General features: G+C 36.3%; 1 protein-coding gene across 1 annotated transcript in view; it reads left to right on the plus strand.

Moving 5' to 3' along the window:
- The window catches only part of POLN (DNA polymerase nu), an 87,797-nt gene that overhangs the window by 16,203 nt on the left and 45,493 nt on the right, over positions 1-26,101 (plus strand). The window contains exons 11-18 of the mRNA XM_058025191.1: positions 289-372; positions 773-862; positions 2,302-2,358; positions 3,175-3,228; positions 3,456-3,521; positions 18,207-18,264; positions 19,758-19,835; positions 20,260-20,374. Coding sequence (XP_057881174.1) covers positions 289-372; positions 773-862; positions 2,302-2,358; positions 3,175-3,228; positions 3,456-3,521; positions 18,207-18,264; positions 19,758-19,835; positions 20,260-20,374 — 602 coding nt within the window. The remainder of the gene's footprint in view (positions 1-288; positions 373-772; positions 863-2,301; positions 2,359-3,174; positions 3,229-3,455; positions 3,522-18,206; positions 18,265-19,757; positions 19,836-20,259; positions 20,375-26,101) is intronic.

The following is a 26,101-nucleotide window of genomic DNA, read 5'->3' on the forward strand; positions in this document are numbered from 1 at the left end:
TGCATAGCTGTGTTTCTCACAGATCTCTGTAGGCTTCAGTAACCTAAATTCTTTAACCAGAAATGTTGGTACTACTTACTACAATAAATCCACTTCCCAGATCATAAAACAGTATGAATTAGGCAGTGTATAAGCAATCTGCTCAAACAAATGTTGGTATCCAGCCATGATTACACAATATCAAGTACTCCATTTTAAATAAAGGTCCAGTATTCTCATGAACCTTGGAAGCAGTAGATATTGAAGAAAATAATAGTGCAAGCAGAATAATTTTGATGTAATTTATAGCTGCGGCTCAAAGAGCTTGAACAGGAGGCTCATGAGGCTGCTGGAGAACGATTCCTTCTGACCAGCAGCTGTCAGCTCCGAGAGGTATCATTTGTTCTACTGTTTCTGCTTAAGGTGTATGTTCTACAGATTCATTGATACAGGTGAACTCTAAGCAGATATATCCTTACCACTTCTGACTTATTCTATATTAATTATTTTCTGGTTTTAATGAAGGACATATAATTTTTTTCATAATTGTGACAATGTTGAATAATCTGTATTTGAATGTGTCTGCATAAATTATGCTCTTTTTTTTAGTAAATATGTCACTGCTTCAATAGCTCAAAAATAAAGATTTTCAATTCTGTGTTGGTTCTCTTTGCTACAGTATGCTCTATTTACCTTGTAATCTGTTTCTGTTTAAGTTTACACACCCAATAATTTTCCTTTCTATTTCAACACTTGAAACACTGAAAGATTTATTGTCTTTTTCTTACCTTAGGTACTATTTGATAAGTTAAAGCTGCATACGCTGTGTGAGAAACTTCAGAGAACTGAAATACAACAGCTCGTATCCACCTCAGAAGTTGTGGTGAGACAGGGAAGGGTTTTAAAACCAGCTGCATGATTTAGCAAAACTTTTAAGTTATATTTCAGCCCATTCAGCCTGTCCAGATCCCTCTGCTGAGCCTTCCTGCCCTTCAGCAGATCAGCTCTTCCATCCAATTTGGTGTCATATGCAAACTGACTGAGGATGCTCTTGATCCCCTTGTCAGATCATTAAAAAATCATGTTGTGAAGATAAAAATAGCAATGGAGATTCTTCTTAGAAGAGAAAAAGCCTCTGTGCAGCTGCACCTGTTTCTGATTTGGTGCCACAATTGAATTGCTCTAGGTTATATAGGAGTTAAAGTGCGCAACTCATTGTTGAACATGAACATATTTGGGGAAGGTAGAAAGGTAATATTTATTACTTAAAGAAATTCCACTTTCAGTTCCACATTCAGTCAAGTGTCTGAGCTACCAAATATGATCTCCAGTAACCTTAAGAGTATAACCATAAAACCCACACATTACTCAAGGAGAAGGAGGTTTCATAGATCAGCCATGTAACCTTGGAGGGTGACAGAGAGCCTTGTTAAGTGAGAGGCATCAGTGAAATAGAATTCACGTCACCTTTTTGTGGGAACATAGGATTTGTAGCTAAAATCAAAGCAATGCTTTTATGTAGTCCAACAACTGCTGAGAATTGGTTATTTGGAGAAAGGTAGGATGAAACCTTGCAGGAGATGAATAGTAGACAATAAATCTGAAGATGTTAGTTTCTCCCTCATAGCAAGAAAAAACCCTTATATTTTAAATATAAATTTTAGTACAGTTGCATCTGTTTTTCATCCTGGACTATTGTAGTTCCAGGAATTTTTTGTTGTACTTATAAATATCCAATCTCTATTTTCATAATTTAATTGTATTTCTCAACAGAATTTTTGGCAGTTTCCAATCAAAGTAATCAGAAATATGCTTTATTTTATTGGTTTTTTTTAATTTGAATTTCTCTTGAAGTTTTCCTGGAACTTTTATTAAGGCATGAACAGGAGAAATTCTCCTCTTGCATTGTGTGTATATAAATATGTACATGTGTATATATGTATTATCTTGTCTATTTCCATCATGTTCTTTCTTGCACTGGTGCTGTATAGCACAAAAACCAAACAAAGGGCCATAAATAGTGCACACACATCTCACTCCAATGCTTTCAAAGTTGCTGTGGGAAAGTTTTTATGTCTGTGTGTCTTTTTGTTCCTGTGTGGGACAGGAGTGAAAATAAAATGGGAAGGAAAAATTCCCATCCTTCCTAATGAAGGCTTTCTTGGGGCTGGGATTGCTTGAATGATAGCATCCTTCTGCCAGTATTTTGTCCATTCAGCTGGTCAAGAAAATGTCTTCCTCCAAAATGTACTCTGTTGAAGTTTGTTTAATAATAAAACTTCAAGTAAAGTATGCCAGTAATTCCCTTTCTTGATTTTGCAGCTAAATAAATTGCAAGATCTTCATCCCTTGCCTAAGATAATTTTAGAATACCGCCAGGTGAGCTGATACTTTTTCACAGAATGTAGTTGCATTAAAGCAAAATTTAGCAAGACAGAAAAATATTTATAGTTAAGTAAATAAATAAGTTGACTAGCGAAAGCTCATTCCAATACTAATTTGAAGTCAGTATCCTTAAGACTTTTTAATTTTAATGCTTATTGTTGTTTTGCTCTGTGTTCGATTTCAGCTTGCAAACAACTTGTACAATGTTGCAAAGAAAATTGGAAAACTTCAGTGTTAAATTTGTGTAGTGCTGTAAAGCATACTTAGGGCAAAATGTCTGTTTTTTGAGTTCTGAAGAAATGCTGTGCATAAAGTGAAAGAGATAACTGTTCATGGGGAATTTTGGGATGACAAGCCTGCTGAAAATCCTAAACTATCTAGTTAGTCTGCTCTCACACTTAATCATTATGCTTCCAGTGAATTAGCTTCCAAGAATTAAAAAAAAAATTAAAAGTTTAAAAGTTTGTAGGTTTGTTTTTTGTTTTGATTTTCTTTTAAATTTGTTTGTGGTTTTTTGTGTGTGCTTTTCATGTAATCTATTGACCTGGGGACATAAGATATAAAATAATAAATTCTAATAATTAATTTAATAGTATTTGCAAAGCTCTGTCTCCAGGTTATGACCAAGCATTTACCTAACTCACAGGAACTGGTTAGGCTGTCAGCGAGTGTATCCATTATTTATTTGGATAAAACTGTCTTTAAAATAGAAAAGTCTACAAGCAGGATGCATTTGGAAATTAGGATCTTTAATTTGAAAAATCCCTTTTTTTATAAGTAAACATTTATCTTAAAGTTCATGTATTTTAGGTTCATAAGATGAAATCAACTTATGTGGATGGACTACGAACGTGCATGAAAAAGGTAGAAATATATAAAGTAGCTTGTAAAATCCTAAAAATATGTGAAATGATTGCAGTGTTTACAGTTTAAGAACTTTTATACATGGAAAATTTAACAGTATTTCTTTTGTATTTTATTGTTTTGATTGCAGCGAATTTTTATTACTGATACTTATATATATCAAATAAAATATAGTTCTTTGTCTTCATTCTTTATTTTTTTCCATTTTTTACTTTACCCGATTACAGGGATTCATTTCCTCCACTTGGAATCAAACAGGAACTGTGACTGGCAGACTTTCAGCCAAACATCCTGTAAGTGAGGTTATTGGAAGATTTGCATTTTAATAGAAATGAAAAATTAATATTACTTGTACAAAATATGTAATATTTTTAACACAAGAAATGTTTGTTTTCATGCAAGTCTAGCAGTTACTGTATTGTATCTAAATGGTGGACAGAAAAAGCTTACTAAATGGGTGGTTTACTGTAGGACATCTGTTCTTAGGCATATTTTGTGGTATGTGTGATTAAAATTAACATTGTTACCTGAAGGAGAGGAGTACAGTTGTGAGCAGTGGATGTACCTTGGACACTTCCTTGTCATGAATTCTGGTGTTCATGAAGCACTCCTTGCAAAGCATCAGTGGGCCCTGGAAAGCGGGTATGAGAGAAAGAAAGGAAGCTCTCTTCTTCTGGAATTTGGCTTCAGGCCTCATAGCAGCAAAGGGCTCAGCTGGCAGTGCTGGTGCTCTGGAAGTCTTGCTTATATGGCTGTGACACGTGGGCTCTTTGTGCTTCCTCTTGTCTGTGACAATCTCAATGTCCATGCCTGAAATGTGTTTTATTTTACTTTATGGACTGCTGCAGGCTTAGGTTGCTTTTTTTTTTCTTGTTTTTTTTTCCTTTCCACAAAGTGGCCTTTCAAGGGCTTACTTGAATGTGTTCTATGATCCCATTTCTCTTGGTGTTTATGACACCCACTGACTATTTGCTGTGGGTCAAAGGCCTTTGTGTTCCTCTCTTGTCACAGCCCGTGGCTGCATGGATGAGAGTGCAGGAGCTGGAGTGGGACAAGATGGGGCTGCAGAGCTCCAGGGGCTCGAGGCATAGGTGAGAGAACAGCAGAAGAAAAGTAGTGACTGTCCATCTGGGGACAGTTTCTGTTTGGTTTAACCATTGTCTTTTCTGCCGAAGACCTGCCCTCTGGCCCTGTGGGTGACTGGGGACAGATGCAGAGATGGGACTGTCCACAAAGGCTAGAGGGAATCTGTGAGGCTGTTATCCTTCTAACTTGTGCCCCAAAGTGTTGTCACTTCCTGTCCATGCAGATTTGGGTACTGCTCATCTCTCTGCAGGACTCAACCTTAAGCTTCATGAGCACAAATGGGATTAGGAGGTTTCTGCAGGCTTGGAGAAAGGCCATGGTGTTCCACAGCTCTTTGTGGGAGCAGAGATTTAACTTTAACAGTTGTGAGCACTTTGCACGGATGGGCTGCTGTGGTTCCTGTCAAGTCCTGCCTGGAATGGTGACTTTGGGTTTTTGACAGAAACCTGTCCTGGGGGATTCTCACCCTCACCACACTTGATGACTTCCTTAGCTTTTCTTTCACCTGTCTTCACAGTTCATGTTTCATTTGCATCTTCCTACCCTCATGCTACATATTTCCATGCAATTTGTCATCAAACAATTTATAGGAAGTGCTTATGCTTTTTGCTGAGTAAAAATCAGTGTTTAGGATTCTGAATTAACAACAGAATGGGGAAGTGTTACTGCTGCTGTCATTTCTCATGCACCCAGATGGGAAAAACTGAGAGCAAAAGATGATCATGAAGGTCACAGTTTGCTGAATTCTCTGGAGTGAAGCACAGGCATTTCCAAGTCATAGCTGAACAGACAGCTGTCTTGAAAAACCACATACAACACAAAGTGACCTTTGGCCCATCATAGTAAAAAGGACATGAAATCTATTTTTCTTAAAAGTGGTTTTTGTTCAAAATAATGCTGCTAAAGTTAGCATCCAGGTTTGCCTAAGGGTAGCTTTTCCTTCTAAGGAAAAACATTGGCATGGCTTTTTTTGTTTGAAATGTTTATGGAACTTATACCATCTGTTTCTGAATCATTTATTGATATGGAAGATATACTGCAGTGCCCAGTCACTTTGCTAAGTGTTAAAGGATTGGGAAGATTCTTGCCAGAAATCATAAATATTGGAGATATTTTTGCGGTTACTATGATATTATGTCAAATTTTAGCTGAATTTTTTGCTGAGGCAGTTTATTTTTAACTGTTTTAAAATGCTTTAACAAGTGATTAAAGCAAAAGATAAGTGTGAATCACATTCTTTGACAATTCAAATGGAAAAACATCCCATATTCTGCAGTGCTTCTGAGAGATTGGATTCCAATCAAAGATTTCTTTATCTTTCTTTTGTTTTGTAAAGACGATGGATCTATCTGTCCTCTGTCCTGTAAGGCATTTAATGGAGTCCAGGAGAGATTTACTTGTAGGTTTGAGGGGAAATGACTAGACATTGGATACAGAGCTGAATTTCTTTTTCAGATAAACTCTGTCATCTTCTTTCAGACAGTTCCACATTTGATAATGTATATTTTTGGCTTTATGTGGGTTTTTCTCAATAGATAAGTTTATTCACATGCATTTTTATGACTTTTGTGTTGTAACAACTTAGAGGGGGTTTCTTAGCAGCACTTTACTTCAGTGGCTCTCCATGTGTTCATCTATTTTAGTTTAACTTTACACTTCATTTCTTCTCATTTGGTTTCTTCCTGTACAGAATGTGCTTTGTATAAATCATGTGTTTTTCACACATAACTGTTAATGTATTTTTGCTAAACAATAACATGTATTATTGCATTTGATCTTGCAGTCTCCTGTTATTGCATTGTAGATGTCTATTTGCTACTTTTGGAAAACTTGAGTATCTGAAACCTAAAAGTAATTGTAAACTCTACAAATTATTTTATAATGTATCCACGTGCCAGTTTGTTGGGTTTTTTTCTCTATGATGGATTGCTTATGACTGTTAGGAGAATTTAATTAGATTTATTATTTGAATGTGTTATTTTCAAATTGTTTTTGTATAAATGTATTAGTCTTGTCTACATTAGGATGCTTTTTGATTATATTACTCATAGATAATTTTTCTATTATATATATTTATGACATTCATAAAAACTTGTTTATGTTCTCCAGAGCCACCTGGAAATATCTCTTTTCAGTCTCTTATAGTTTAAAGCAGAAATAAATCAAGACACAAATGGAAAAGCATAAACCAAATTAAGATCAAGCCCCTTTCAGAATGAAAAGAGAGAAATCCTAACTTGAGATATAAAGATTGCATAAAATTAGATGTTATAATTTGGTTTAAGATGTTAATTTCAGTGCTAGAATCAGATATTCTGTATTAAGGTTTCTTTCCTCCAGGCTTCTGCAGCAGAGAGAACTGAAATGCTGCTAATGAGTTTATGCTTCTCTACTTCAGAAGATGCTTGTATCATTAAATTGAAAAGCATAAAGTGGTGGGCTTCAGGGAGCATTTCCTTCCTTTTAGTAACAAAAAGTTATACTGAAGATAAATAAAAAATTTTCACCTTCTTGAAGAAAGTGAAAAAAAAAGTATTCCTGCTTTTCCTCAGGAAAAATGCTTTTATAGCTTGTCCAAGAAGGCAAAGAAATAAAAGAATATAACCTGTCAAAGAAACATGTTAGCCTATAATTTGGAAATCAGGAATGTAATTTGAAAGGGAAGTAATTAGGGCATATTAAATGTTAACATGCTTAAGGAAGGATCACAAAGAACCTGAAATATTGCATATATCTCAATCTCTTCCACAGATATAAGATTTTCTGGTGGTGAATGCACAATAGAGAATTGCATGCTTGTTTATTAGAAAATGAGTGTTGCAAGCAGTGTTTGGAATATGAATAATGAATTTAGCATCTGGTTTTCATTCTAAGGGGAGAGACTCCCTTGAAGTAGAGCCCCCTCTGAGCAATTGCTATCCAAAATGAGTCTGTTCTCTCAATTAACTTAGCAAACCAGTATTTCTGATTAGCCATACTGTATCTGTGTTATTTCCCCTCTGGGCTGTTTTTTTTGGAGTGAAAATTTTTCTAATTTTCTATGAGATAAAATGGAAATGTGGTTTTGGCATAGTTTTGGGATTCTGGACGGTGTGGATGGGATGCTGCTTGTTTGTCTCCCTTTTGTAGCAGAATCCCAATAGGTTTTCCATTTTGGCATCTCCACATGTGCACTCCTAGCAGGGTGGTCTGACAGAATTGTGCTCCCAAAGCTGTTGTGGCAGCTCCAAATTTCAGGCATTTTGTCCAAGGCCTTAGTAAGGCTGCAGGCTGATGTGTGCTACTATAAATTTTTTTTTTGGAAATTTGTAGTCTGTGGTCACAATTGGATTCCAGCAGAAACAGGATATTCTGCAAAGTGTTTCAACAGTGATGGGATTCTGCACTGTCTTGTTTTGTCCCTGCCCCTTTCTTTCACAGCTTTTAGAAGGTTTGGCAGAGGCTGGTGCAATGTGAGGAATCAGACACCAAGACTGGGAGCAGGAATATGTTTGCATTTTCCTCTTTTTGTTTAACCTCCTCCCCAGAATGAGCCAAGGCCTTGGCTGCTTTTGAAACTGCACTGATAGGAATAAGATTTTTGTAAACTTGCTTTCCAAAACATTTGCTTTCCAAATATACTGTCCAGCTGAGAAGATTATTTATGTAAAATGAAGAAATTATATGGGCCTTACCTTTTCATTGATCTTGGAGTGTGTTTTCTATTTTTTTTTAAAGTATGTTTATTGGAAAGCACTGGGGATAAAGACATGTCAGACACATTACAGGTTCATATAAAACATCTTGTCTAAAGCTTCTATAATGTCATCTAGGCTAACAAAATCAGTTTTTGCTAAGTATTCCCTAATGTGGGCTTTGCTTATAACAAGGGTGGGTTGTCTTAGCAGATATGAGACTGTGTCTGTGCTTTCTTGGGCTTTTGAACTAAAGCAATTTATTGTTGTATTTTCTGGTCAGTACAAACCCCTGTCACTCAGATGAGCTGATGTGTTGTTAGAGAAAGCCAGAGTGTGCTTGCTGATTGTTGTGGTTGATTGGTGTTCTCTGAGCATCTTTTGCATTCAGAGCATATTTTTGTGCCATATTTCTTTTCAGTATGTTTATTCCAATACTCTTGAGTCATATGGTGGTTATTACTGCACTAATAGCACTAAAATAGTATCTCATTTTATGAGTAGAATTATGTTTTTATAGCTGCTTTGTTGTTGCTTCATTTTTTTTTTAAGTTATCTTAATGAAGGCCTGAAGAAACTGCATTTACAGTGTTGGAGACAGAAGTTCTCTATTTCCTCTTCCTCACTCATCACAGCTGAAATTCTGTGACAGGAAAATTGCACTTAAAACTGAGTGAATGGGCATGTTGACAAGCCTTTGGTCCAATGACATTTTCAGGATGAAATTTTACACTACCTTAACATTGCAATAGAAAGTTCTTAAGTATTAGTGTAACAACTGTAGTGTGGAAAGTCACTGTTGGTCACATTGTAACACTCATATCTGATGCTCCAGAACATCACTGTGTTGGTTTATTACCCAAATGCAGAAACAAGGTTTGCTCTTTGTTCTCTCAGCATCTGGACTGCAGTGTCCTTTTCTATGATATATGCACATCTTTGGCATTCTCTGCTGTAATGCTCCTGATTTGTATAGATTCATTTACCTCATGGTGAGTGGGTGTATCCAATACATGGACAACATTTTATAGCACAATTTGACTCACTAAAGCTTGTAGCATCATCTGGGCTGTCATTCTTTAAAACAAGCAGTTCAATCCTGTCCTCTTCTCTTCTGTTTGGGATCATCTTTGCATGTATAATTGTTCTGTGTGTTATTTAAAGAAAGGTAATGTGCAGCTGGTATAAATCTACTTCCATGCAGTAATAGCATAAAAGATACTTGCATTTTGTTTATGCAGGATAAGGTAGTCTGTCATTATTTCTTCTACAAGCTAAACATAAGCACAGAAATAAACAGAGCAATTAAAATTGGCTGCTCAAAAATGAAAGATTCTATACAACTTGGAAAAATATCAGCCAGAGTATTTTTAGCATATTATGAAATATTGACTAGGGAGGCTGAAATCTTCCTTCACTGTCCTTTAGTTTCTGGCAAAAGACATTCTCAGAGAAGCTTAAATTTGTAGAAATAGGGAAAAAAAAGTTCCTCTAAAATCTTCCTATGCTTGAGAGATGACAGCACTGCATACTTCCACTTGTTTCTTTGGAATTAAAGGATAATATATTTCAATCCAGTATGTATAAATTAAATTGTCAGCACTGAGCATTTACTGCTACTGAGTGGACATTGCTAACGTTGTTGATTATATGCTGATTCATTTTACCCTTTAAATGGCCTTTGCCAGTGATCTTTTGGGAATGCTCCAGGTAAAAGCTAAAGCTATGATCATGTTTTAGAAATTCACCTTGGAATACAGCTACTACTACTGGCAGGTTATTTTTCTCTATAATATGATTGGAGCACAAAGCTAACAAGAATCAAAATTAAAATCATCCTTGCTAAAAAGCTTGTTTTGATTAATGTAGCTTTCACTACCTCACAGATTCAGAGGTGTTTTAATGTAAAGTAATTATAGTAATATCTATTACTGGAAGTATTCTGTTACATGAGTTAGTCTATGCACTTTGGGGTGTTTCTTGGAATTTTATTAAGTCTGATTCCATGTAATCTGAGAATAGTTTAAGAGCAATATTAGCATGGAGTTCAGCTTGCAAGAAACAATTAGTGTCATTCACTGATGTCTGTCATAGTCATTGTTCTGCTGCTGTTTATCCATTCACATTTCAGCTCCTGTCAGGGCACTTCTCTTGTGCCTGAGGTTGGCATGTGCAGCATCCCCTGATGTCCCCACTGGGCGCTGGGCCTCTGTAAGCTCTCAGGAGTTTCATGGAGCCCATGTCCTGCTGAGGTAATTTTTACTGTCCTCATCCACAAGACATAAGATTGCTGAATCTTCAGCAATGTGCACAAATACATGTGTGATCCTTATATTAAATATCTCTGTGTCTATTTGTTATTAAGTTTTCCGTTAGAACTTCTTGGGAATTAAGATTTTAGAAATTCTGCCTGATGTTTTTTTTTGTTTTCATATGAAGCACTCCATTAGAGGGAGTTTTAGATATACACTGTAGGAACTACTCAGTGCTTGGAGACAGAACATTTGAAATAAAAATCTCAGACACACAAATTATGTCTGGTGTTACATGCTCTCAAAAGGGGAAAGTGTTACTATATTTCTCTGATGGCTGAATTCCTGTTTGCAAGGACAAAATGCAGTCTTAACTCCATCTCAACATAGATTTCATGTTTGAATAGAGCAGAAGTATTTAAATAGTTTATTTTGCTATGTAGTGTTCTTCTACTGTACAATTATCTTCCAATTTTATCTAGGAAAAAATTAAAATATCTAAGAGGTTGGACAAGAGCAGAAATGAAGAATGATTTAAAAAATGGTTTATAGGGGAAGATCAAAGGTTAGGTAGATTGAAAGAGACTTCTTGTCTTGGATGGACCAGGTTTCACACAGTAATGATTTTCCAAAGCTTTGTCATTGGCATTCCAAAGAAATTCAGGAAAATTATCTCAGTAGCTCTACATTCCTATTATATTCATCTTTCTCTGCTGACAATTATTTTTATTTCTGTGTCAATAATTTTCCATTAAGTGGAAAATTTACCAATTCTTTATTTCCTCAGCAACCTTTCATAAAGCCTCAGGAAACTTTGTGCAGAGTTTTGGATATGGATGTGCTCTCTCAAGCTGGGAACAACAGTAGAAAAAAACCAGTGGTTTGTACAACAATTGCTGAAGATGGACAGAATAGGACTGGGGTCATCTTGCTGTCACCCCTGTGGCCTTGCTGTCCATAGTTCTCCTGTCCCAGCATGATCATGCACTGGCTCTGACTCTTGGGAATTTACAGTTAAGGGCCACTTCTGTAAAGTCAAGGACTGTCCTTTCCTCATTGGGAGCAAAGAGATATTACTTACTTGGGTTTCCTTAACTCCTTCAACCAGCCTCCTGTTCACAGCCTTTTAAGAGGAATTCCCTGCAAACATATGCTCAGTAAATTCCTCAGTATGTGGAACAATCTTGTTTGAGATGCTAAATTTTACCCTTTTCATAAAACAACTGTTACATCTTTTCTTTTAACAGTAAATTCCTCCAGCCTGGAAATCTTGCAATTTTTTGTGCAGTTAGAGGTCTGGTGTTTCTACCTTTGGACAATATTCCCCTGACACTGTTTGCTTCAAAGCTATAATATGCAGCTCATCTAAAACTGTACAGTATTTGCTATCTCCAGCTGCCACTCAAGGAGTTATCTCTATGCCTTAGCATTGGATTTTTTCACCAAAACCAAGTCACATCTCCTTGGGGTTCATCCCAGAGTTTGAGCTTCCCATATTAATGAATATTAGTGTAATAGAGCTGGTATTCTGTGTATATTTTTCTTTCAGGAAAATGAAATTAAATAAGTAATAAAATGTAGTCAGTTTGTAGATGGGGAACAAGAGCAGTCTTTTTCTCTTGCAAGATACAAAGAGCTGTGTATATAGAAACTTCCTTGCTTGCTGTGCAAAGGTGAAAATTTGTTACAAAACACAGATTTTAATCAAAGCAGTGAGTAAATTTTTTTTTTCATTTTAAAAATAGCTCATCAAAACCTTTTTCATGTGCTGCTAAATCTTTATTATCTGAGATCATTGTCAGGTCTAAATTTCAAGGAATATGGCAAAAAGATAATTAGTTGTAGGTAATCAAACACTATTCTTAGAGCCTACTCTCTGAACTCAGAAGTCACGAATTTTGGTTGCCCTTTTTTCCTTCCTTGTGCTCACATCTTTGAAAGCTGATTAAGCTTGTGGGAATGGGATGAATAACTTCTAAGTTTCTGATGTCTAAAAAACCTTGATACTTCCTTGCTGCTGCTAAGGCAAGAGGGTAGTGCCTTACCTTCGATTGATTGTTCTCTGCTGAAAAGTGTAAACTGGGACCAAAAAAGAGGAAATCCTTCTCCAGAAGTCTTTATGGTTCTGTGGTTTTTGTCAAGGAAAATAGATGTCCTTAATTTTCCCCAAGCCACTAGATGGCGATTGCAGACAAGTCAAGGCTTGCTAAGGAATGCATGTACCATCCATATCAGGCTGACATTGCTATGGTGACTTTGTTCATTTTCCTATTTTCTGTGTTTATTGACATCCATACCAGATTTTAAAAATTAGATCTTCAGACTGTCTGGAAATTGTGTTTCATATAGAAGTCACAAAAATAGCTGTTTATTCCTTTGGAACTATTAATTAATGCTAGTGTGGGCAATAATTAAATGTGGCAATTTTCCAAAAAGTTTTTTTAAATTATTTTTGCTGTGTAATTTCTCATGAGTGAGTTGCCTCCAGCTTTGGAGGTGCCAGATAAATTGAGTGAGTTTGATGTTGTGAGTGCCCTCAGTCTTTTCATTCTGCATTGCAAAGATGCTCTTCTAGGCAGGGTGCAGTTTTCCTTGCAAGTTCTCCAATACCTTTGGCCTTTAACAATGGAGCAAGTGAAGTATTGATGGTCAAGGAAGCAGTTCACTGAACCTGTGCTTAAATTTCTTCTCAAACTGATTAAATGAGATGTGAGAGCACAATTTATGACCAGGTGTGGTCCCATGTAGAACAACAAAAGACAAAGAAGTGAGAAAATTTTGAAGAAGCAAATAAACTGGAGAAAACAGTAAAGAATAGCAAGAATTAAAAAAAAATTAGCAATTAGATTTTTTTGAAATGCAATTAGAAATTTGGTATGTAAAGCTCAAAGGAGTTGTCATCCAACTATCTATTAGTATTGTAATGAAGTCTGGTCTTACAGACCAAAGTCTTGCTTCTGCTCTAAAAGTATTACAGTGCTAGTCATCAAACAGATGCTGTGGATTTAAAAGCTTACTTTGTGTTTTATTGTGTAGAGCTGAGTTGGTGTTCAAAGAGAATAGTTGTGGCCTAATTATTCTAATAAACTTTCTGGAGAAGAAGTTGCTAAGAGAAATCACAGGAACTTTTGAATTGTAATGCTTCAGTTTTTGCTGGAGTGCTACATTTCATGAGAGAAACTAGAATTTTGCTGTTCTGAACTTTTTTTCAAATGGAAAAGAAAATATGTGTATTTCTCAAGTATGAGGAAATAATTGGTTTCCTGAAGCAAAATCTATTAGAGCTATTAAATCTAACAAGATCACAGTCCCAGTAAATGTTATTGTTTACAAGAAATGCAAGTAGCTTTTGCTATTTGTTGGCACTGGTAGCCACTGTAAAACAATAATTAATTCCTTTATTTTGCTCTTGTGCTTGGCACTGTGCCTCACTAACAGCAGGTGGATTGGTCACCACATCAAAGGATATGTGCATAACTTTACCTGTCTAACTCCTTCTTTCTATCTGTTTGGTCTAACTCCTTGGCTATTTTTTAATTTCCCTTGTGATACATCCATCCTGTATATATTTATGAATGGATATTCTTATCTTAGTAGGAAGTTTTGTCTCTGTTCTTATTTTTAAGTAAGCTCTTAGAACAGTGAGGGAATTAGTCAGAATCAAATGCCCACAGAATAGTCAGGAGCCACCTCTGTGCATTCCCATTTATTTCAGTACCTACCTACCTGTTACATTGCTTTGTTCCCCTCCCTGCAGTTTGTAGGGCTTCAGAATGACATATTCCATAAAGCTTTAGAAATGCAGATCTGGGTAATTATAGATTAGTGAGCCATTTTCCACAAAAAAAAAAAAAAAAAAAGCTTTTAAGTATTGATGCATTGATGCCTTTTTATACAGACATGGATGTGTATTCTGAGAGTCACTGGGGCTGACTGAGGTTACTTGTTCAAAATAACAATTTATGCTATTAATAATGTAAATGGGGAGGAGGAGAGATGTAGGGGTTAGCTGAATCCATATAAAAAACTGAAAGAAGAATCAGAGTATAGGAAATACAAACAACAACCCTACTTGATGTAGAGTAAGAAAGAATTAAAATGCACCACCAGCCTCTGTGATTAGGTGAAATCTAACTTCACTGACTTCAAAGGTCATTTATCCAATATATGTCTGTATACTGTAGTCCTTGGAAGGAACTGAAATAATATACTGGTTTTAATCTAGGAGGGAATGAAAATATCAGTGGCAAATGAAGATGCAGAATTTTGGATACCAGAAATAAAAAGCTCAACAGAGTTGAACTGACTGAGAAGAAACTCATAAAACTGGGGAGCTGCTTATTTGATTTTGATGAGGGATCGTTTCATTGATGATTCGACTCTCCTTACATATAATGACTTTCCTTATGGATTAGAACATTGCTTATTGAGGCTTGCAGCTGTGTTTGTGAGACTTCCAGACACCCAAAACCCATCAGTTCTGAGCCTCCTTGCCAGGACTGCTGGAGATTGTCTGTTGAGGATTTGAATATCTCCAAGGGTAGAGGTTTTGGAACTTCTCTGGGCAGCCTGTTCCAGCAGAAAAATTTTTTTACATTCAAATGGAATTTCCTGTATTGGTTTCTGATTGTCACCTCTTGTCCTGTCGTTGGGCATCAGTGAGAAGAACCTGGCTTCATCTTCTCTACATGCTCCCGTCAGGCACCCTGAGCAGAGGACAAGGATCAGTCTCTTGTCCTGCTGGTGATGCTCTTCCTGATGCAGCCCAGGGTGCTGTTGGCCTTCCTGAGTACAAAGCTCATTGCTGGCTCACGTTCAGCTTGCTCTTCACCATGATCCACAGGTTGTGTTCTGCAGAGCTGCTTTCCAGACTGTGAACCCTGTGGGACCCTGCCATCCTGTGTCTCCAGCTGCCTGAGGTCCCTCTGAATCACTCATCTGCCAAGCACTGCTCAGGGTTTTGGATTGCCTGCCATCTTGCTGAGGTTGCATCAGTCCTGTGATCCAGGTCATAGATGGGGCTGCTGGACCTTATTTGCCCCTGGGCTGCTCCAGCAGTGACTGACCTCCAGCTGTGTGACTGCACTTTGTGCCACTCACCAAAGCCCTTTGGAGCTGCAGTTCAGCTGGGTTTCAGTCCACCTCACTGTCCACTTATCTAACTTGTACTTCAGCAGCTTCTCTGAGGCTTTTATGAGTGAGTGTTTTGAAAGCCTTGCTGGAGTCAAGGTAAACAACATCTGCTCTCCCTGCCTCCACAGAGCTGCTTACTGCATTGCACAAGGTGTCACTGGTTAAACATGATTTCCTCATTCTAAATCCATGGTGACTACCCCAGATCATCTGCTTGACTTTAATATGTTTGCAGATGTTTTCTAGGTTTATTTGTGCCATCATCTTCCTGGGAACTGAGGAAAAGCTCATTGGCCTGTAGTTTTCTGCATCTTCCTTCATGTCCTTGTGGAAGATAAGAGTGACAGCTGCTTTCTTCAGAAATCTGCCCTGATTATCACAGCCTTTCAGACCTATTGGATCTGGGATTTGGGCTTCATCTATCCTTTTATCAGTTGGAAGATAATTTTGGATTACAGTGTTGTTTTTATATGTTTTTAATATTTTAAAAAATAATTCTAGGATTTTCTTGTTAATTATCTACTAGAATAGCTTAATCTTTTTTTTTTACCCTCACTCAGAAACAATGAAGAGAGGTGTTATAATAGTTAACTTCCAACACCAGCTATTTTCCACTACACCTTTTCAAGTTTTCCTTCTTATCTGTTGGAACATGATTTTTCAGAGAGGGCAATTTTGTTTCTTTGTTGGTTCTAACAAGATATGGATGCCCTTTTCTAACAGTAAGGGATAACATTCACATCTCAGATTGGATGGTCTGTGAAGTTTTTGCAGAAAGACTTGAAATGTACACATAAAAACAAAACTACAGGTTATATTTTGTAGAGGTAGAGCCAGTAGAGGTAGAATCTGTGGCTATAGAGGGATTCTATGCAGCCTGTTTAAACCAGCAACTTGCCTAAAATTAATTAATCTAAAATTAGATGAGAGGGATGTGCTGAACTATTCCAATATCTTAAAGATGAGCATTACAACTCTCATGTTTCTTGGCTTACCTCTTTTCTGAGGAGCTAGTCAAATTATGAGGTGTTAACTAATTTACAAGTGAAAACACATTTTGCAATTGTAATTACTGGTGTTTTCCAGAATTATTAATAACACTTTTAAAATTGAGTTTAAGGTAGACTTTGTTCATATGCCCTCAATGTAAACAAGATAGCAATATAGTGATCGATTTTTACATTGTTTATAGATTTTGAAATACTTTTTTAATTCACTTTGTTCAGGATTTTGAAGCTAATGAGACAAGGAAAAATATCAGTGAGAGTAACTATAAACAATTTTAACCTGTGCTGGAAATTACCTAAGTACATATCACAATACCAGTGTAGAGTCAAATGAAAAGCCCCTCTCCATCCTATGTTAGAATGGTTCTATAAATCATAGTTAAAATATATTTTAATGTGTGTAAAATTAGGCTCCCACATTCATTCATGTCCAGGTACATAATAAAGGACTAAATTTTCTGAGTTTCTGAGGATCTACTAGATTCCATGGCCACTTGGACTGCATATTATTCATAGGAATGAATACTAGTTCTCCCCATCTTGTTGTTAGTGGAAATCAATAGCTGCCAATGGTAGTGTTAGTTTTGTGTACAGATTAAATAACCACTTGCTTCAAAAATGACTTGAAAATATGCATTACCATAAGCATTGCCACAACTGTGTTTTTAACTGTTTCTAGAAGCTAAAGAATAAAATATTCCAGTTGGCAAGTGTTTCTTCTGAGTATTGATGGACTAAGAGCAGTGTTGCTAATTTTTACGCATGCTGTGAAAATATTCTGTATTTTGTGTGGTATTTTCCTATCTCTCTCTGTAGGATGCTGTGGCAGGTGTTCAACTTGAGTACATTTAATTGTACATCTTTAAGGGTGGTACTCATGCTAGGAATGGCACTGTTGTGGTTTGGGGGTTTTGTTCTTTTGCTTCTGCTTTAGATTTCAATAGCATTTGCTGTCTGATTACATCCCTCTTAAGTTTAAAATAACAATTTTGAGTTGAAAATTGCATAGAAAATGATTGTTCTGATTTGGAAATTATATAGCACTATTCCCACTCTCTGAACTTTCAGTATTGCATAATATTAGTATGTTCCTCTAATTCCTGAACCACTAATTACATGGAATGACAAAATCAGAGCTTGATACACATTCTCTTGTCATGTGTAGCTTTTCTAGATAAAGAAGCATAATGACACAAAATAACAGAAAGGAGTTGTCTTGTGCATCTTTGATGCTTTACTGGAGGTATATGAACCCAGACCTTGGAAAAAAATTTGCTGCTGATCCTAGACCTGCATATTGGTTGATAAAATTAGCTCTAGTTTTTAACCTGTACTGATGTGCTGTAGACAATAAATGGTTCCTTATTTATCCTGCATTTAAAAATAGTAGGAATAGATGCTAGAAAAAATCCAAGAGGCTGAAGAATATTCAGCTCCTTTAGCCTGCAGACAAGATTCACGTGTTCTTTTCTCAAAAGTAATGCAATACAACTAAAAGACACAGGTTAAAACAGGAAGAAAATTCTTTTTTATTGGATTACTAATTATCTTCTATGGTGCATCCAGAGATTAGGCTTTGAAATGGTCACAAGCGAATAATTGTTCTTAGAATCTTCCAATTTTTATGGAAGAACAAATATTCAAAAGTATATACAGATGCAGAGGGTGAAGATTCCTTTGGAAGGCAAAGTGGTTAATCTTTCTTATTATATGGGAAAAAGTTGTTGGCACTAGTATCACTAATACTAATACTGGTAATAAACTGTTCCTAAACATATTTTAATACATTTTCACTTACTAAGCATTTTTATTCTTCCTGTTTGTAGAACATTCAAGGTATCTCTAAACATCCGGTTACAATTGCAAAGAAACAGTACATAAAAGGTAAACTGTGTTTTTATTAAGATGAAAAGACAGTTTTATCTAATTATTTTACTGTGTGGTATTATATTTTGAAGCAAGCTGATAGGTCCAGCATTAAATATCAGATGATCAATGCTTTGTTATACATTAGCATTTAAACCAATTACTTTTTCTGATGTTCCTGAAAAAAAAAAATGGTGTTTCAGCACTGATTTAAATAGTTACAAGCTTTTAGATTTTGTTTTCCTCACTTTTTCCAAATGAAATTATACATCTTAAATACATTAAATATCCTAGGGATGATTTTGTGTGTTTAGCTCGTAAGGCTTTGCCTGAGTCAATGTTTAAGCTGGGCCATTTTAATCATACTCACAACTAAACACCAGTAGTTAGTCAGATGTGTTGTTTTTGATAACAGATGTGTTAAGGCAGATGATTTAAGGCAGATGGTTCAGAGAGAATCAAAGTGAAGTCTAGAAAAGCATGAGCCAAGTGATAAAGAGAGAAACCCATAGAGCAGACTCAAATATAAGAAAGATTTTGGAACACACATTCTCCTCCTGGAATGCCTGCGGCCACAGCTGGGCAGTGCTGCTCAATGTTTTTCTGCTAAAGTCAAGCTTTGCCTTTTCACAGCTTTTCACTCCCTGTGTTGGAAATAATACAGGTCATTAAACAGGAGGCTAGGGAAGATAATATAAAATTTTGACAGCAGTTTTATTTTATCTACATGAGTCATTTTTATAAGTATTTTTTCAAAGTTGCTATTAAAAACTGTGTCAGCAGGGGCAGCATAAACCTGAGGTGCTGGGCATAACTGTGGCACATGAAACTTTCTGGAGACTTTGTTAATCATCTTATATGCTTCTCAAAAATGTATTTCTAAGTTTTTCCTGTATTAAGACACATTTTTTTCTATTTTCTTCACTTTTATGCTGATCAGATCCTGTTGCATTTCAAACACCATCCCTCCCTATACTATGTCAAGTGATATTCCCTGGATGCATTCAGTTTCTAGTACCTTGTGTTAGTGTTTTCATGATATTATTGGGGATTTCTGTCATTACAATTTGGATGCCTATGACAGCTGTATGTTCTCAACATTATATTCCCCTACCACCTCAGAATCTGGTTATTAATACATTGCTGCAGCATGTTTAAAGATACAAAAATACATATTTTTACTTATTTTTGTAGACCCTTCTTTATGAATGTATCCTTTATTAAGTGATCTGTGAATAATGCTAGTTATTGTATATATTTGATAGCTTGTGTTTAGGAAAGGGTTTGGATTTGAGAAAGGAAGTGAGCAGTACTGCAAGGGTGGTGAAGGTGAAGTTGTACATGACTGATATAGTGAAATAATTGTGATGCTGGCAGTTGGTGCTCTGCTAGTTTGCTTACACTGCCATTTCTATGGTGTTGGCTGTGTATTTGGTATAAAACCTTCTATGGTTTGCAGCACAGTATTTTTGAGCTGGTGTTTGGGATTTAAATGTGGATCTCCTCTCTAGGAAAAGAAGAGGACATAATAACTATTTCCCCAAGAACACTGTTTGTTTCAAAAAAAGGATGTACATTTTTAGCAGCAGGTAAGAGAGAGAGTGAATTATTATTCTCATACATATTAATAGTCACAGTTCTCTCATGTCTTTTTCCCCTCTCCTTTGGATGATATATTTTACAAGGCTGTCAAATCCCTTAGTAACAATTAATTTTGTTATGTGATGTGTGTTCCTTATTATGTTTTGGAAGTGGATGATGTTTTTGCCTTGTGAATAGAAATAGTTAATAATATTAATTGACACATGAAGATAATGAAGGACTGAGACACTTTGTGATCCATAGCTGGAATATAGCATCTTCAGGATGAGCTTCTTACAGGCACCTGCCTTTTTTGAGAATGAAGAAATGATTGACTACTCCAGGCTTACATTTTAATTTCTGATACTCTGGTTAAAATGTAGGTATGTTTTTATTTTAGAGCAATAGATGCATTTTAACACTGTTTTCTAGACTTTTCCCATATTGAGTTAAGGATCCTTGCTGACTTATCATCTGAACCAGAACTTCTGAAACTGTTCCAAGAACCTGAAATCAGTGATATCTTTACTACACTGGCTTCTCAGTGGTAAGATTAAATGTTGCATATTTTAATAGTAATTAGACAAAATATTAAGAATAACCTAAGCTATTTTATTACTGCATAATGATAACAAAAGACAGTATTTTGTTACAATATCTATTGTTCATGCTATTTTAACACTATGAATTCCCTTCTGTCTTTCTGAGCCTTCTCTTCTCCACATATCAAAACTCTGCAATCCAACTGGCCAGTATGAGCTTTGTGGCTAAAGCTGGTGCAATGATATATTGTGAACAGTGGTTGCTGATGGCTTCCTCCTTCTATTTTTAATCAATTCTTCTAAAAAATCCAGAGCAGCACTTAGAGAGATTATCCATCTAAAAAAGCAGAACAGTTTTTCTGGGTAGCAGTACAAGCATTATTGAAATTTACTTAGATATCCAATAGAAGTATTGGAATCATATTACATATACTTGAGAAACAGAGACTAGAGCTTATGGGATTTCTTTTGAACTAATAGGGTTTAGTGCTTCCATATTCTGGAATTATTTGGAAAAGGTGCTACCCCAATCATTTAAAAAAGGTAGATATTTTAATATCCATATCTATATAATTATTTACTAATCTCTTCAGTATGCCAATTAAAATATTAACTGTCAAAAAAGATGGAATAGTAGTCACTTAGCTGTTGAAGGTATTTTATATTGTTGTTTATATCATGGTGATGCCTAAAACCTCACTTGAGACTACTACTCCATTGCACTCAAAAGTGCATGAGCATTCAATAAGTGCCAGGGTAGATGTCAAGAAACTTGTGGTTTCAACAAATAGGTCAGAAAAAAATTGAATAGAATGCTGTAGCATAAAGCTGTTTGAACAGACTGTAGTTCATGTAAATATTATGCACTTCTCTTATTTTCTTTGTCTCCCCCTTTTTTCTCTTTTCATCTCCATTTTAGTTGGAAGATTGTTAGCTGAAAATGAAAGCAAAAATACCTATGATTGATTGAGCTCAGTTCTCATCCTACAGTTTCTAAATTTTTGCAGGCATAGTGTTCCAAACATGGTACTTCCTGCACACTTCCATAGTTCACAGAATCGTAGAATCCTAGAATGCTTTGGGTTGGAAGGGACCTTAAAGACCACCAGTTTCCAGTTCCCCTTCCATGGGCAGGGACCCCTTCCTCTATCCCAGGTTGCTCCAAGCCCCATCCAACCTGGCCTTGAACACACCCAGGGCTGGGACATATTTGTTAATATGTTCTGAATCTGTACAAAGAAAGGGAGCTCACATTATATTTATTCTGCTACCAACAACTGTTTCTACTTGAGATGTGTGCATTCAGGGAGAACAAAACTCCAGACCACAAGCATTCCATGAAATATATCTATGGAAAGTTCACCTTTTTTCTAAAGTTTCTTAGAGACTTCTCTTGATACTGTAATCAATTCATAGCTCTAACTCGATATCGCTGGAACCTCATGATGGAGTTAAATCCTTATTTTAGTTTGATGATTTATTGGAAATGTATGCATGAAGATGAGTCAAATTTTGTCTCAGCTCTGGGCACTGCTCCAGAAATACCATTCTATTCAGCAATCTCACGGCTCTTGGCAGCCGTCAACCTCTTGCAGTTGCTACACGGTAACTTTAAATTTAATGAAGAATTACAGGCAAATATTTTTATCAGACAGAATTGTCATGGTGTGTCTACAAAATCATTACATAATGATTCTGCTGACTCTACTCTCAAGCTTCAGTAAAGCTAATGCTTGGAAGAAACTTTCTATTGAATCTGTTAGATGACTTATGAATCACAGAAACACGAAGGGCGTGTTTAATCTCATCTAACCTTGGACATCTGTCACATACTTGGAGAGATTCATTTGGCAGACTGCTGATATGCCCTGTGTAATAATATCAGTTGCACAATAAAAGTGTTGAGTTCTCAGTTCTCACCATTGAGAACAAAATAGGTCTGGGGTGGCCAGCTTAAATGTGGACATCTGTATTTGTTCTGACAAATTGAATTCCTCCTGTTGGGTCAGTTCCTACTGAACTCAGCTTGGATTTTTGAATGTTGTCCTTAATTTCTTTGGCACCAAAGAGAAGATATAAAATTTCAGGCTTCACAAATGCTTTCTCATTCCAGATATTTATTCTTCTTTCATAGTCTGTAGTTGATTCTACTGACTGGTAATGAGAAGAACAAAATAAACAACAAATCTTTTATCTCTTCCTGGTCATCTGGTTTTCTCTGGGTCTTTATCCTTTAAAATCTGTGCAACTGATACACCAATGGGCATGGCAAAAGTTTTGTTCTGTTTGAAGGAATTGTGTGTTTTTACTATTTGTCTTTCCTGACATATTTTGTACAATTGGAAAAACCTTTACAAAAAAAAGGTTTTTTCTCTACAAGATCTATAAAGAATGGATTAGTTTCTGAAGCTCCCTCTCCAAGGACGAAAAATTAGGTTAGTGTTAGTATCTAGTAGCATATCAGCTTCTGAATGCATGTCAGGTGGTGTCTTTTGGCAGGTTTTCTATATCTAAAAATCCTTAGTCTGATAAATATTAAATCATAAATAGAGAAGAATATATTATTGGATAGAAATCTGAGCCACACTCCAGAGTCCAGCCAAGTTTTGTATCAGTTTATTCATTTATTTTTTCTATACTTCATAGCTTCTTCACTGAAACATGACTCTGGTCCTTAGCTGCCCTTCAGACTAAAGCCTTCAAATGAAATCCAACCTTTTTAAAAACTTTCACAGGCTTTTTATAGCATTTGGCAGGAAATACACATGGGTGGGCAGTTTCTGCAAAGAGGTGAACTCTCTGAGTTCCTGATTAAGTTAAGATCTCTCATATATAAAAGCTTTCCTTTCACAATTTGGTTTGGTATTCTGTGCTGTGACTCAGCCTATCTCTGGTGCCTTAGAGATGCATTTCTCTTGGATCGCTGTTGGATCCATGTTTCTGCTAAACATCATTCATATGGAATCTTTACCCTGGTCATCAGAGCAGGTAGAAGTGTGTGTGTGTCAGCCCAGGCTGTGTCTGTACATGGTAGTAAAGGGCTGAGTGAAATATAAACTGCCAAGCTAAAATTCACTCATGTGCAACACACTACCCAAACTAACCCCAGTGAGAGGCAAGGCTCCTGCCAGGCTGGGCTGGATCTTGTGCTACTCTGGTGAGCTTGCAGAGACAGCTCATTTCAGGAGTAACTCAGCTCCAGCATTCTGTGCCTCCCTGCTCTGGGCTCAGCTGTTTGCTGAAGACACTGCTTGCTGTAGAGTGTTTTTGAAGTGTTGTGTATTCCCTTTGGCAGAACTGTCTTGAAGTGGCCATTCAGCTGAAACTGTCAGAAGCTGCAGTTAACTTCCACAGAACCACAGAATGGTTTGTGTTGGATGAGGCCTTTAAAGATTATCTAGTTCATCCCCTTGCTATGGGCAGGGACATCTTCCACTAGACCAGCTTGCTCATCTCTGCCTTGTACAGCCAATATATTTTCTGGTGATCTAACATAGTTACTCCAGCTAAAACTAAGGTGATAGAGATTTTGATGGTCACTTGTATATGCTTAGTGCTCTTCTTCCTGTTTTGCTGGGATGATGAGGTATTACCAAAATTATCTTACAGTGAGTCCTCTGTTATGTCCTACAAAGAAAAAGCCTTAAAGACAGGTCAACACCTGCTATTACAGCAACACCAAGAGTGCATTACGTTAATGATACACTGAACACATGGCAAAATTTCAAGGCTTGCCTAAACTTTTAAAAATTCATGATATAATGGATTCTTGCTACCTGCAAGTTCACCTTGTGTTCTGTTGCCTTGATGGCCTGTGACAGTCATAATCCTTTTAAAACCAAATCATCATCCCAGTGCTGAAGGTGACAAGAGCTGTCCTGGCAGCTATCTGACCAGCCAAGGGACCCAACTGCCATTAGACATCCTGATGACAACAAACCTCAGTGTGAACTTTCTCTCACCTCTTTAGCTTTTACAGAATAAATGAAAAATAAGTAATTCTGTGTAATTTAAAATGCTCTTGATGTGCATATCTTAAAATCACGTTCAAAAATAGATGCTGAAAAATAAGTTTGGTCTTTTAGGTAATCTGCACTTTGCAAAATTTAGTAATTTGGGGTGTAATGATTAGCTGTCTCTTTCAAACTGTTCTTTTGTCACCCTTCTCAGTAGGTTGTTGTTTCTCCAACAAAGTAAATACTCATATTGGCAATATTGAGTCAAAAACCAGGAAAAGTATCTTGATTTAGCTAAGCACTTAAACACATCATAGCGTGATGTGTTTCATATAGGGGTTTCGTCCTGTCTGACTTCTGCCTACTTTACTGCTTGAGTGATTTTTTAAATTAGGATAGTACTGTTTCAGAGTTCCTATGATTGGAGCATTCATCCATACTTAAAATATTTGGGTAAGTCCTTTCCTTTGTTTCTTTAGAATCTGCCTCAGACAAATGGAGATCCCCAGTAGTGACAAGTTCAGCTGCATCCAGCAGAGCACAGTGCTGCCCTCTGTTAGGGGTCCTGAGTGCAGCCTGGCCATACAAATGCAACTCTGTTATTTATGGCTCTGAACAAGCTTAGTCAATTTAAGGTTGAAGTTGTTGTCACTGTGATCCATTATTTGCTACAGATATCCCTAGTATCTGCAAAGTGTATTTATGTTGTATGTTTTATGTTCTCACGCCTGAAATAGAACACTGATATGTCTGTCATAAATGGCCTAGCAGATTTATGAGACCATTTTGCCCTTTCTAAATTATAACTATGAACTAAGATGGTGAAACATGTAGTCTCTATATCCTCATAAACCAAGAGGTTCAGAGGAAAAGACCCTGTAAGCAAATGGATAGAAGTGAAAGTCCAATACTCCTATATCCAGAAATTTAGGAAAGGGAATACCCAGGTGGTTTGTAGTCTCTAGGGATAATACTAGCATATGAAACAAAGAACATTCTCTTGACTACATTACTTCTCTGAGATTTAATACTAATATTTCTAGATGGTTTGTATTGATTTACTGTTATCTTCTCATGGTAAATATACCTTTTCTTTGGATGATATTTGATATTTGAGAATGGGAGAAATTAACAAATATATTTTGTAAGTTGCTTACAGTATGATCTACTTGCAAGCATGAATTTATTACTGCTATAAATGGTGAGTGTTTAATTGTGTGAGAGTAGAAAGATAACTGTCCCTGTGCACAAATTTTCCTGTGCAGTGATAAATTACCTGGGTATTTTATGTCATATATTCTGTGCTATAGATTGTCTGTAGATCCAGTGTAATACTACCCAAGTTGGTCTATGCCTCAGAAAAATGCCTTCAATAGACAACATTGTTAAACAGTTGTACTCTAATTCTTTTTCAGTATGGAAATCAGAGAACACACAAAAAGTCTGCCTGTATGCAGTGAGTTTTCCTTAAATTCTAAAAGTAAAAGAATAGGAGAGTAGAGAGATTTAAATAATTTCTATATTGTAATACTTACATGTTACTATATAGTAGAGGAGTATGTCTAATACTGTTCAGTATACAGATGTGTTGTGTATTAAAAGGTATAATAATCTGATAACTGCTGCCATTCCAGTATGAAAATGGGCATCCTCTTTAAAGTATCAGTGTCTAGCTCTGAACTGTAATTTAACCTATACACATTAACTACTGATAGTGAATTAAAGTAACAAGGTAGTTAGTGCATACTCTTTAAGGGTGATATTTGCTCTGATGAT

Source organism: Melospiza georgiana, chromosome 5, assembly GCF_028018845.1.
Source record: "Melospiza georgiana isolate bMelGeo1 chromosome 5, bMelGeo1.pri, whole genome shotgun sequence".
NCBI classification, from domain to species: Eukaryota; Metazoa; Chordata; class Aves; order Passeriformes; family Passerellidae; genus Melospiza; species Melospiza georgiana.